Here is a 12,213-nt window from a genome sequence, read left to right as displayed (position 1 = left end):
TCATAACAATAAGAAATAAAGACAGTACGATGTACACAGTGTTTTAATTATCGATATTGCGAGTTGTACATTTCATCTGATGACCTATATACAGGCATAACGCTGCATAACACATACTACAATGCATACAAATACTACAGCTTCCCTTATTGGCCAAAGGCATTTTGAAGTTAATAGATCATGAGCATTGGTTTAGCTTCTTTCTCATTAGTCAGGAGCAGGCCAATCACAATCACCGCATTTTTTCTTATGATGAGCCAGTCATATCATGGCACCATCAAATCTTGTAACAAAGTGTTGTCCCTTCAGCAGACGTCAATAAATAAAAGAAATCGACATCTGAAGTTTTGCATGCAGGTAGCCGTAATGTATCAGAATATATGTGTCCTAAAGCCCCCGTCACAAATCAAGAATTTAGCTCGGCCGACTTGTCGGCGAGCTCCAAATGGCGATTTTCGGGCGAAGTTCGACCGACGTCCTGTCGATTCTACGGGCTTCGGGCGAATTTTCGGAGCTCGGCCGACGTTCGCGTGTCACTGGAAGCTGCGCTTAAATTCAGCGAGGCCTCGGCGACGATTTTTGAACTCGCACAGCTCGTTAACAGTTTGCCCGTAGCTCGCCCGAGCAACGCCCAGCACTCGGCCAATATTCGGGCGGGCATCCGACGATTTTAGACCCGATTTTTGGTCGGTCGGAGGTCGCCCGAACTCTTCGGCCTCGTGCGAGCCTCGGACGGGCTTTGTACAATAATCGGACGACCATCGTCAGTGTTCCGGCCGACTCATGAAAAGTAAGGCGTGCTTCGGGCGAGCGTTGTACTGGTGTCGATGGGAGCTTGGACGGGCTCCGGCCGAACTCCTTCTTGTTTATAAATAAATGGTAACGACAGCTTGGTTTATAACATATAGTATAATAATACTTTAATATTAACTAATACTAATATCAACTTGTCAAAGAATGCTGCCAAACTTTTCCAATGAAAGACAAGTCAATTGCAAAGTTGAATTTCATTGAAACAATTTTATTATAAATAAAATGCGGACTCCGAAGACAATCCTTCTTGTTTCTTTTTTGGTATTATATTCACCTTGAATATTCACCTTGAAGCTCAGCCAGTAGGTACCCTTAGGGGTAATGAGGCTGTGTATTAGTTTGGATGTTTCACTTATATGTATCAATGAACTTGGGCTCGACTTTTGAGGCTTGACTTGACTTCCTGAGTTTTACCTCCACAAAATGACTAGTTGAAAGTCCACTGATGAGTCATTATAGATCTATGTTTGTCTGCCGAGGCACGCTCAGGCGTCGGCAGGGCGTCGATAGGCTTATCAACGGTCGTCCGAAGCTCGGACGGCGTTCGCCCGAGCTTCGGTCGATTTCCGTTTGCTGAAAATGTTTGGATCGGGGTTAAACGACTTATCTGTTGACTTTGTGGCTCCTGCGCTAGTATTCGGATTGGTTTATGACAAAATTCCTGTTTAGGTTATTATTTTTAGTGTGCCAACCAACTTCACTCATGCCCGACAGATTTGCCACAACTCAGAAAGTAAAGTTGGTCCAAATTTGAGCTTGTTACCAGGTCAGTTGATTCTGACTTCGTCCGTGTCCAAGACATGGTACCGTCTTATGTGGGATTTATGATTATTAGTGTTCGACGGACGTCGCCCGAGCTCCGTTCAATTTGTGACGGGGCAGGTTTTCAGCGAAAAATACGGTCGACACTCGGGCGAATTTGAAATTCGGCGAGCTTCCGGCGATCTACAAAATCGGCCGATGCTCGCATGAATTGTGACGCCGGCTTAAGTGATTGGTTGTTGCCGATTCAGGGGAAGACTGCCAAATTTCAGCCGGAAATTTGGTGCGTGTATTTCATTCATCAACTTTATCTATTGAAATATGAGCCCCGCAGTGCCAATTGCATATACAACTAGAGTTCCTCGAACACATTATCTTCGCCAAATAATCAAGGCTTATTATGGATAGTAATTCATACTTACATGCTTTGATATCACCCCCTGAAAATTTGATCATACACCATGTGCTGTTTGTAAGTTGTTGTTTTTTTGGGGGGGGGGGGATAGGGTTAAGAATCATTTGCTGGTACAGGACTAGTGTACAATGTAAGTGTCTTGTCTGCTGATATATGTTAAAACTGGTCATGAAAAAAATGAGTACAGTATGTTGAAATTATGGGCCCTCAAAGGTTTGAAATTGCAGTGTCGTAAGTTGAATGTGACGATGAAATGGTGCAGTCAATATATATGAATAAGAATAGAATAAATCTTTATTCCATGTCATACACATTTTGAAAGACATAGTAAATGTGACTTTACCGTACCTAGCAGTGGTGCAGTTTTGGAGCAATGTACTTTCCAAGCAGAGCCGTGTTTTTGACGTGTTTTTAGGTGTTTTGTCGGGCTTTCTATTTCGTCCCCTTTTCGTTATGTCGCCAACGTGCTTTGGACAAACATGCCTAAACTAAACATGTGAAAAACAGCCGGACCCACACCTCTGCTTGGAGAGCAGTGCTGTGCTCTATTTGTTTATTACCTTCGCCGGGAATGTATGCATTCGCGGTAAGGTTATGTTATCGGTTACGCCAGCTGTAAAGTGGGTCCGTATGTATGTCGAGATCATAAGTCGAGAGAACTTTGACGGATCTTGCTGATTTTTGGTAGGTAAGTGGCGGTTGTGGGAACGAAGGTCAAGTTCGAAAATGGTTAACCTTGCGTTTTCCTAAAGTGCTCCAGTGGACTTTTTTTGTTAGTGTGTTTGTATGTAGACAACATAACTCGACGTATTGATGATGGATCTGCAAGATTTTTGGTGGGTACGTAGAGATTGTGAAAACAAAGCTCAAGTTCAAAAATGGGTCACCTGGCATTTTCCTGCGGTACTGCAGTGGGCTGTTTATGTATGCGTGTTTGTTTGTTGACAGGATGACTCGAGAAGCTGTTGATGGTTGTGCATAATATATAGTGAATAGGTAGATTTATTAAAGGGGAAGGTCAAGTTCGATGATGGGCCTCCTAGCGGGTACTTTGGGTACTGCAGTGTAGCTTCAAAGTTTGAGGTCGAATTTTCTGCAAGTGCTACGATCATGATTTTTGTGTGGTAGATAGTCCATGCCACATGAAGTAAGTTGTGCACGTTTGGGCCCTCTAGCGGCTTGTTTGGAGCTGTAGCGGGTGTTTTTAATTTATTTGTTTTGACCTTTGGACATGAATAACTAGACTTGTGGTCAACGGATCGTCTTGATTTATGGTATGTAGATAGCTCGATTAATTATTTACATGATTGAATATTCATTATGCAAATCAGGAGCTAATTTGCATAATTAGCAAGGAAAGTTTATAAATCTGCTGCCTTTCAAAATAGGACTCTCAAACATGTGACATATATAGCTGAAAAAGAGAGAGGTATCGATAGATACCAATAATGCTAATAGCTACCAATGTTGCATAATTAATGAGAGAATACTAATTGAAAATACCACAATAGTAAATGATTGGAATTTCATTCTTGTATCATTAGGAAGCTAAGTAAAGGTGAACAATATCAGACAAAAATCATGCATGACAAGGCCTCATTAACATAATTTATAAGGAAATGTCTACAATTCCCTTTCAATTTGCTATTTTTAAGTCTATTTATTCAGGTTAAATTGCACTGACAGGTGACCTAGTTTACCGGAGCAGGCTCCCTGTGAGACGTCCCTGGAGGACACATGTGATACTTTACTTGCCTGGTGCAGGGCTCTGTTTTGGGGTCAGGGAGGTCACACGGGCTAACGATCTAACGCTCTCCCTGTTGGAAGGTATAGGTTTGATAAAAACTGATTGATATGTCGACTATGAAAATATGGGCATAATTGAAGCAAATACATTGCCAACAAATTGCCTTATTTTCTGTAGTAAAGATAAAAGTTATGATACCAATTAAGCAAAAATATTCTTACAGTGATTATTTTTATAACTCTTGGGAGAACTCGTGTAGGTATAGGTATGGGTTTGTTTTAAACTTTGAAAGAGAATACTAGTAACTCAAGAAGGTGATGACGGATCGTCATGATTTGTAGGGATGTACATAGTTTGAGTGATGATTTACATGATCGTATAAGAATCATGCAAATCAGGATCTGTGATGTGAAAAAGTATACAAACCCTTGCATTCCATTGTAGTCAAACACGTGACATGTAACCGAGAAATAGAGGAATATTGATAGATATCAATTATGCAAACGAATACCTAATTTGCATAATTTATGACAAAATACTATAATTCCAGAGTGGTAAATGATGGGATTTCATTCTTGTGGCGTTTGGGAGATAATCAAATGTGGATGTTATCAGACATAAATCATGATGGCCTCATTTACATGATATATGAGGAAATGCTACAATGGCCCTCTTTTCTAAGATTTTACTTTAATGCTGTGTTTAGTGTAGAGAAAAGGATCACTTGAAATTCATGCAATCGAGGACCTTATTTACATACTGAGTGATAAGCATTCACTCGAAAAGGTTAACATCAGTCGGCGAAGGTATGAGGTCGTGGAACTCTAGTTTGACCTACTTTCCCAGGCCATCTGTTTGTAAGACCTGTTTTCGGGGAAACCGTCACATGTTTAAGAGTCCCAATATGAAATGCATCAAACTTTCCTTACTAATTATGCAAATTATATCCTGATTCGCGTAATTAGTCATTTATTATGTAAAGCATCATCTGAGCTATCTGAATGCCAAACGTCACGACGATCTGTCGACCCCTTCTCAAGTTATTCCTGTCCGAAGGTCAAAACAATAACACCCACTGCAGTTCCAAACAAGACACTAGGGGGCCCAAACTTTTACAACTTACTTCCTATAACATGGACTATCTACCACACAAAAATCATGACCATAGCACTTGTAGAAAACATGCCCTCAAATTTTGAAGCTCGGCTGCAGTACCTTAGGTACCCGCTAGAATGCCCATTATCGAACTTGACCTTCCTTTTTGTAAACCCTACCCATCCACTAAATATCATGCAGAACCATCGACAGCTTTTCGAGTTATCTTGTCCACAAGAAATACACATCGAAACAAAGCCCGCTGCAGTACCGACGGAAAATGCCAGGAGAACCATTTTTGAACTTGACCTCCGTTTTTACAACATCTACACACCTGCAAAAAATAATGAAGATCCATCAACGTTTCCGTCACTTTTTTTGCCTACATACAAACACAAAAAAATTCAAAGTCCGCTGCAGTACTGTTGAAAAACGCAAGATGAACCATTTTCGAACTTGACTTTCCTTTGCACAACCACTACACACCTACCAAAAATCATAAAGATTCATCGAAGCTTTCTTGAGTTATGTGCCTGACATACATACAGACCCACCTAACAGATTTTTCAACCGAAAACATAATCTTCCCGAGTACAAGTACTCGGCGAAGATAATGAAGGAAATAGTTGCACAGTTGTGAATAAAAAGTGTAAAATAAAAGCATAACTATCGTTCATTGATATTCACACACGCGCCTTAAAACATGTTTAAAATACTAGACAGGTATTAAACCGTTAAGCTTTCAACAGGACGAATAGAATGCGACCATGGCCACCAAGTTAGAACGAAGTTCAGCTATCTACTGCTAGTCATTACAGTCGTCATCATAATCATCGTCACTAATGCTGCTGGTATGAAATCGCGGACATGGTCTGCTTATTGACATGCGTGGGTGGTCAGACAAAGAACTCCTGTGTTGTGGAGACGCTGTAGTTGTCTGAACTCATCGGGTACACTGTGGACTTGCGTCGGAAGAGAATTGTCGTAGTAGTGCTCAGTCAGGCGTCTGTTGCTCCTGTCGGCGTGGAAGGGCCAGAAGCCATACAACCGCACCTCCTCGCAGATTTGTGTGGCCAGACCGACCAGGATTAGCCCTAGATAATCACAAAAGTAAAGAAGAGGGAAATACACCAGAATGAGATACATATACAAGAATGGTACGAAATCTGAAATTAATCATACAAAATCAGATCAATTCATTAATCTAAAATTTGAATGTTATAATGGCTACCTGTCGACGGCCGCTGAGCCTCTAAACCATTCTCTTTCCAAAACGAGGTCATCGATGTTGTGACGTATGGGAATGGGATGATAACTTGGTTAGTGGCGTTGTTTTCCTTCAGAGCTTGCAGTACGTTCCCGGGGCGTCTTGTGTTATGTCCGGAGAGAAGGGCCCAGATCAACAGGTAGCTGTCTCCGTACACAGAGAGGTCATGCATCAAGGCTTTAACGTTTAACAACTTTTGTTTCTTGTTGGTGTACCTAGATGAAACATAAGAGAGAATTATTTCAAAGTTAGTCAGCTTTCATATGTACGAAACTTATAGCCTGGAATCCAGACCTATTATAGCTCCCGAGTGAGCAATAATAGGTCTGGATTCCAGGCTACAAAACTTACAAGAAGACAGTAAAGATATATTAGATAAAACTCATAGACTAGAAAAAGTTTTTTTAAAGTTACATTACAATTAACTGGTGATAATTGTTCTGTATAAATAGCAATTGAGATATAGATAGAGACCAAAGCAAGAAATAGATTTTAGACAATGCTGGTAGATATTGCATTTAAGATGTATTTCTCTGATATCATATCAAATGAAAGGTGTATTCAGTAGTAAAATAGTGATGCTAGGCTGTGCTGCATTTTGTCAAGTTTCAGAGTTTGCCACCAATGTGCACTAGACATAAAAAGTACCTGTATTTGATCATGGAGGGGTTCATAGTGATCAGATTGGTTTTATTCCCAATGTCCTTCATATAATTATCGCCCATTGGAGCCATGTTGATCCTGCAAGTTATGGGCAAAAGTTTAAAAAATACATTCTTTATTGCTTCATGTCGTTGCCTGGAAGATTAGCCCCCTAGAGGGGCTAAAGGGTATCTCAATAAACTCAACTCATTTTACAACGGGTTGTTCAGAAATATGGTCAAGGTTGTCATTGGTCATACATCGCCTCGGAAGGAAAGTGACAATAAGACAAGATTTGACTGCCTGTTGTGGTGGTACATCACCATAACCAGGTAATACTCATCAACCTAACCAGGTAATACTCATCAACATAACCAGGTAATACTCATCAACATAACCAGGTAATATTCATCAACATAACAATAAAATACTAATCAACATAATGAGGCAATACTCATCACCATTACCAGGTAATACTCATCAACATAACCAGGTAATAGTCATCAACATAACCAGGTAATACTTACCAACCTAACCAGGTAATACTCATCAACATAACCAGGTAATATTCATCAACATAACAATAAAATACTTATCAACATAATGAGGCAATACTCATCACCATTACCAGGTAATACTCATCAACATAACCAGGTAATAGTCATCAACATAACCAGGTAATACTTACCAACCTAACCAGGCAGTATTCATCAACATAACCAAGTAATACTCATAAACATAAGGTAATGCTCATCAACATAACCAGGTAATATTCCTCAGCATAACCAGGCAATACTCATCAACAGTACCAGGTAATATTAATCAGCATAACCAGGTGAAATGAGCCCATGCGAGCTAGAACTATAGGCTAGGTAATAACGTTTCTAAATTAAGTATACAGTTCAATTTGATGGCCTATCATACAGCAATTGAATCAGAACCTGTATTCTTAGGCCATGTTGATTTCATCATATGGATGACATCCTCTGGGAACCCCAAAACTGATGCGAGCGGGCGAATAAATAAAAGTCGTGGAAAAAGTTGCCTTCATTATGAAAACTACGTCGTCAGGATTAAATGAACAGAGTCTCCTTTTTTTTCCTTTCACATCTTCTTCTTTGACTATGGAGTTTGCTTTGGCATACTACTACATTGATGTGCGCGCGGGTGTCATCCATAATATAGTCAAATCAACATTACCCCATAGTACCTCACCTGAACACAAACTCGGAAGCGTCGATATCTTTTCCACAGCTGCTTCCCTTCAGTATCCCACCGTTCCCCACTACACTGCAAGTACTGAAGTGTCTGGTCTTAAACGGGCTTTCCTGTGTAAAATATAAATATATGTATATATATGGTCAATAATACACATACACATGGGTTTGTATTCTGATTACCGTTTAAAACCCATTTGTGACGATGTGTAATATGGTGAAGTTAAATTCGTGTTGTATATGAATAAGGTAATTTTGGTAGATAGAGCTCCAAACATATAAGGGATTGAATAAAGGAGAGTTTGGACACTGAGCAGCATTACATGGTAGGGAGTAGTAGCATATCCAGAGGGATCAGGAATCTTGTTAAGAGGGGAAAATAAGTCTCTACCTTAGGAAAGTTCTTCGTGACTTCTGGCCTATCGAACTTCTTGGATGACTTGGTATGAGGGGTTAGTCCAAAATTTATTGGTAGCCCTTGCGTGACCACAAAACTCCCGTTCGCAAAGCGACTGTCGGACACAATCCCTTTCCTGTGACAATATCAAGAAAAAGAAATCAGTCACCATTGGCGAAAGGAGATGGAATTCAAAGAAAGATTCATAATCATAGTGTTCTGCGGCTGAGCCCAAGATGTCAGCTGTTTACCTCATGATTTCCCACGCGTCCTTAAACCAAACAATGGCGGACACTCAATGACGTCATAGCCAAATGATCACAAACGGCCATTTTCATGGAGTCATTCGATGCTGGCAGATTCTGGCATTATTGATATCCCAGAGAGCGAAATCATTACCATGACAACACAAACCTGACACAGTACGCCTGCACTGTATGCATGTTGTCATTGAAATGATTCTGTCTGCCCCTTGAGCTACCCATAGTGCCCCGCGACTCTCAGCATCCCTTGGGATCCGTTTATAGACAGTGTCTCGCGAAGGTGACCCTTACCGAAATAAATCCGCAGCTGTTTTGTTATAGACCCATCCAGGTGCTTCCGTCGGTATGGCCTGCACAGCTGCCTGGTCGGCCAAGAACTTCTCCTGAGCAACCTTCTCATTCGGTATGTGTCGAGCATAAGATTTGAACTTCTTCAGTGGACTTGAAAAACAAAACGAAATCATCTTCAAGCCAAGGTCATGTTCATATCGAATCCACATCTCGGAGCACATTGTGGCTACAATAACCCTATTGTTTTCCCAGGCCACACACAGTCTTTTTAACACCCAGAGACACAGCTTCAAATGTTATGTTACTTATCCTGCTTTCTGCGTACCCTGTTTTACCAATGGAGGACCCTGGCGACATGCTGCGCTTGTCGTTATCCTCCTTGGTTACATCAGCTTCATTCTGGCCATTGCCTGCTTCTTCGAGCCCTATAGAGGAGCTGAAAACGAGACGGCATCATTTCTAGAAACAGATTTTTTATCATCCGTAGCCAAGTTTAAGATGCAATCGTTCGTCAGAATGGATACATGATAGACACAGGAAATCATCGTTAACTTAGGTAAGCGAATACAATTTCCATTCTCGACAGTCAGACATATCATGCGTTTTAAAATCAAAACAAATCGAGGACACTATCTGCAATAAATAATAAGTATAATTATTCGCTCACTCCATGAGAGCGTCGCCCAAAAATGCGATTCCAATGCTTATGTGTTTTGTTGTCTTTTACAGTATTACACCAATGCAATGGACAGACGTGTTAATGAATTTCTTTATGCAAAGCAAATTATAAATCTATACTGCTTTATGCAACTGCCGACCTCAGTTATTTGATCCCAATAATTTTTGTTCCCAAAATAAACCAGATAATCAGTTTATAGGATAGCTTCAGAAGGAAACATGACTTCGCGCTTGCTGTTGCCCACCTGTTTGTATATACGCGAGTTTCCAGTATTTTCCAGGGCAGCATGTTACCAGGAATCAAACGTTCTGGTGTGTAGTAATACAGCAGGAAAAGAACTGCTTGTAGAAATAACAGCAATGCCCAAAGTCGCTGTTGTCTGGTCATTTTGTTTCGCTAGTAGGGAAGGCACTGCATATTGGAAACACAATCATTAATCAAAAGGGCAATAATTCTCAATGCATGAAGAACTGTTACTGGTGGACGAAGGGCATGCCAAAACTTTACACTCTATAAATAAGAGTTTGCAAACCTCACACCTCCATAGAATATTTTAATTTTACAAATTACTTACACATTTACATAATCTATGCATTGTTATGTACACATTTAACTAATTGAAGAAACCGGACGCAATAAAAGGGTCCGAAAATTTGGATTTTGAAAGTCAATTTATTTAGTAATCTCTATACATGATTAGTTAAAATAATACTGTCACAATGTATAGCAACGTCCATGATGCAAAACTACGACGTAGTTGTGATGTGAGAATTAAAAATCGTGGCCGAAGCGTTTGTAGGCTCGCTAAACTAAGGGGATTATCGTGATTTAGCGCGGTTTTAAAATCCTAAAAGTATGAAGTTATTACGCAAATGTGCTAAGTAATGTTAGTAAATGTCACTACCATAAAGATTTCAGCATTTTTTACTGTCCATTTTTGGCCCTAATATTGCTTTGGTTGCCTTAAACACTGTCGCAAGTATGAAACTGCTGTAATTTACAGTTAAGAAAATTATGGCACTTTTGACTAAATCATATAGATTAGGCCCATATCTGCATAGCTTTTATCTGTCAAATGTTCTACCTGCCATAAATTATAAATGGTAAATGTATCAAAATCCTACTAAAATCTACTATCGAGGAATCGTGAATCCAGACCACGAGATATGAAAACCGTACGTTCTGCTGCAGTACCAAAGGCACACACCAGGGCGCCCCTAATCGACCTACACCTATGTGTTTCCAACACCTACCAACGTATCAATCAAATATCATTATAATCTATGGTCATCCAGAGGCTCTTAACTTATGGTGACCACAAATATCCGGAAACAAAAACAAACACACAGACACACCAAAAACAATATACCTCTATTTTTCATGAAGGCAATGACAATGGCGATATTGACCCGTTCGACTAGTTTAGAACCATGCCATGGCGTCACTTTCCAACCCCTCCAGATAATCGAGTCTCCTTCCTGGAGTGTAAGCTTAACGCAAATGTTGGGAGGGAAGATCGTAAGGGTTACTGGTTATTCCGACACACAACAAGAGTACATGTTGAGGAATTAAACTGATACTCACGACTAAAATATTGCAGCTTGAGTAGCTTTCGGGTGGCATCCACCACTCCTTCATCAGCTCTGAGTTGGGTTGTCAGGTGACCTACGAGAGGTCACTAGGTCACGTGACACGAGAGTATTGTAGATGGGGGGGGGGGCGGTGGCGGCCTTGGTCGCGGTTTAAACACACAAGAGTACATGTTGATCAGAAATCATGACTGCGTAACAGTTGTACTCTTAGGTCCTGCCAGAAACAAAAAAAGCAACAAAAAAAACAATTCTACGTCTTTGGCATCGGCACAATGGCACAACTGAATGCATAACTGAATGCCAAAAACAAACGACTACATTACCGCAATATTTCAAATAGCTATCGACACATACGCGAGAGGTTTGTCCTCTCGTCTACTGAAGTGTTCTTAAAGCTCTGCATCTGACCTTTGGGGTTATCTAGAAGGAACAGTGCACAAAACGATACAAAGGAGGGACCACGGAGGACATTTTCTGTTTCTCTATATATCTATCTACATATATAGCCGGTATAACCGCCATTCGGCGTAACACATCAGCTTCTGCTAGAAAATGCTGTAGAGAATTTACCTTTGTTGCAGGTAAACGCAGAACTGATATTATGTTATCAATTGTCCTTACCTCATCAGTGTCAAAAGCTGCAGATGCCGACAAACGGTGTTGGGCATGAATGGTCACCAGTGTACGGCAAAACGCTACGACAGAACTGTCAAAACATTCTCTAGTCCGTCCGACCTTGTTTTGTGAGCTTGCCACAGACAATGGCTGCCAGTGCCTGCATCAAAAGTCGTCGAACAAGGTGCCATAATATGTCACAAAGTGGTAGTTAGGCAACAGTGCAGCTAAAGCTTGTGCATGCCTGATTGCACACTGAGGATGCCCTTCGGCTTTGCCGACGATGACCTCGCTCGGCTATCGGAGAGGGGGGGGGTCGGTTAACTATAAACATCAGGGAGGATATAGGCCTATGACGACATCCAGTAGTCCTTCGGTGGTGCCGAATTTATCTATCTATTAATCTTTAGGGTGATCC

The 12,213-nt window shown here is 40.7% G+C and overlaps 1 protein-coding gene across 4 annotated transcripts; it reads right to left on the bottom strand.

Moving 5' to 3' along the window:
* Positions 1 to 2,258: 2,258 nt before the first annotated feature.
* On the bottom strand, positions 2,259 to 12,194 carry LOC136422762 (alpha-N-acetylneuraminide alpha-2,8-sialyltransferase-like). 4 transcript variants are annotated; one of them, XM_066410625.1, is made up of 10 exons: positions 11,802 to 12,194; positions 11,173 to 11,394; positions 9,833 to 9,999; positions 9,235 to 9,345; positions 8,910 to 9,059; positions 8,350 to 8,491; positions 7,957 to 8,069; positions 6,748 to 6,840; positions 6,064 to 6,314; positions 2,259 to 5,926 (listed from the first exon to the last, which is right to left on the bottom strand). In XM_066410625.1, the coding sequence occupies exons 3-10, from the start codon at positions 9,973 to 9,975 to the stop codon at positions 5,709 to 5,711; spliced, it is 1,221 nt and encodes a 406-aa protein (XP_066266722.1). In that variant the 5' UTR covers positions 9,976 to 9,999; positions 11,173 to 11,394; positions 11,802 to 12,194; the 3' UTR covers positions 2,259 to 5,708. The 4 variants fall into 4 exon arrangements, with proteins under 4 accessions (XP_066266722.1, XP_066266724.1, XP_066266723.1 ...); XM_066410627.1 differs by lacking the exon at positions 11,173 to 11,394 and adding an exon at positions 10,958 to 11,078; XM_066410626.1 differs by lacking the exon at positions 11,173 to 11,394.
* Positions 12,195 to 12,213: the final 19 nt, after the last annotated feature.

Source organism: Branchiostoma lanceolatum, chromosome 17 (assembly GCF_035083965.1).
Source record: "Branchiostoma lanceolatum isolate klBraLanc5 chromosome 17, klBraLanc5.hap2, whole genome shotgun sequence".
Lineage (NCBI taxonomy): Eukaryota > Metazoa > Chordata > Leptocardii > Amphioxiformes > Branchiostomatidae > Branchiostoma > Branchiostoma lanceolatum.
The sequence above is the reverse complement of the archived record's forward strand: the minus strand, read 5'-3'. Positions and strand labels throughout refer to the sequence as shown.

Excerpts from the sequence above, each read along its gene's own strand:
- LOC136422762 (XM_066410625.1), bottom strand. The coding sequence starts at position 9,975 with ATGACCAGACAACAGCGACTTTGGGCATTGCTGTTATTTCTACAAGCA. Across the intron at positions 8,492-8,909 it reads ACAGCTGCGGATTTATTTCG|GAAAGGGATTGTGTCCGACA; the intron begins GTAAGGGTCACC and ends ATATTGTCACAG. Across the intron at positions 5,927-6,063 it reads GGCTCAGCGGCCGTCGACAG|GGCTAATCCTGGTCGGTCTG; the intron begins GTAGCCATTATA and ends GTGATTATCTAG.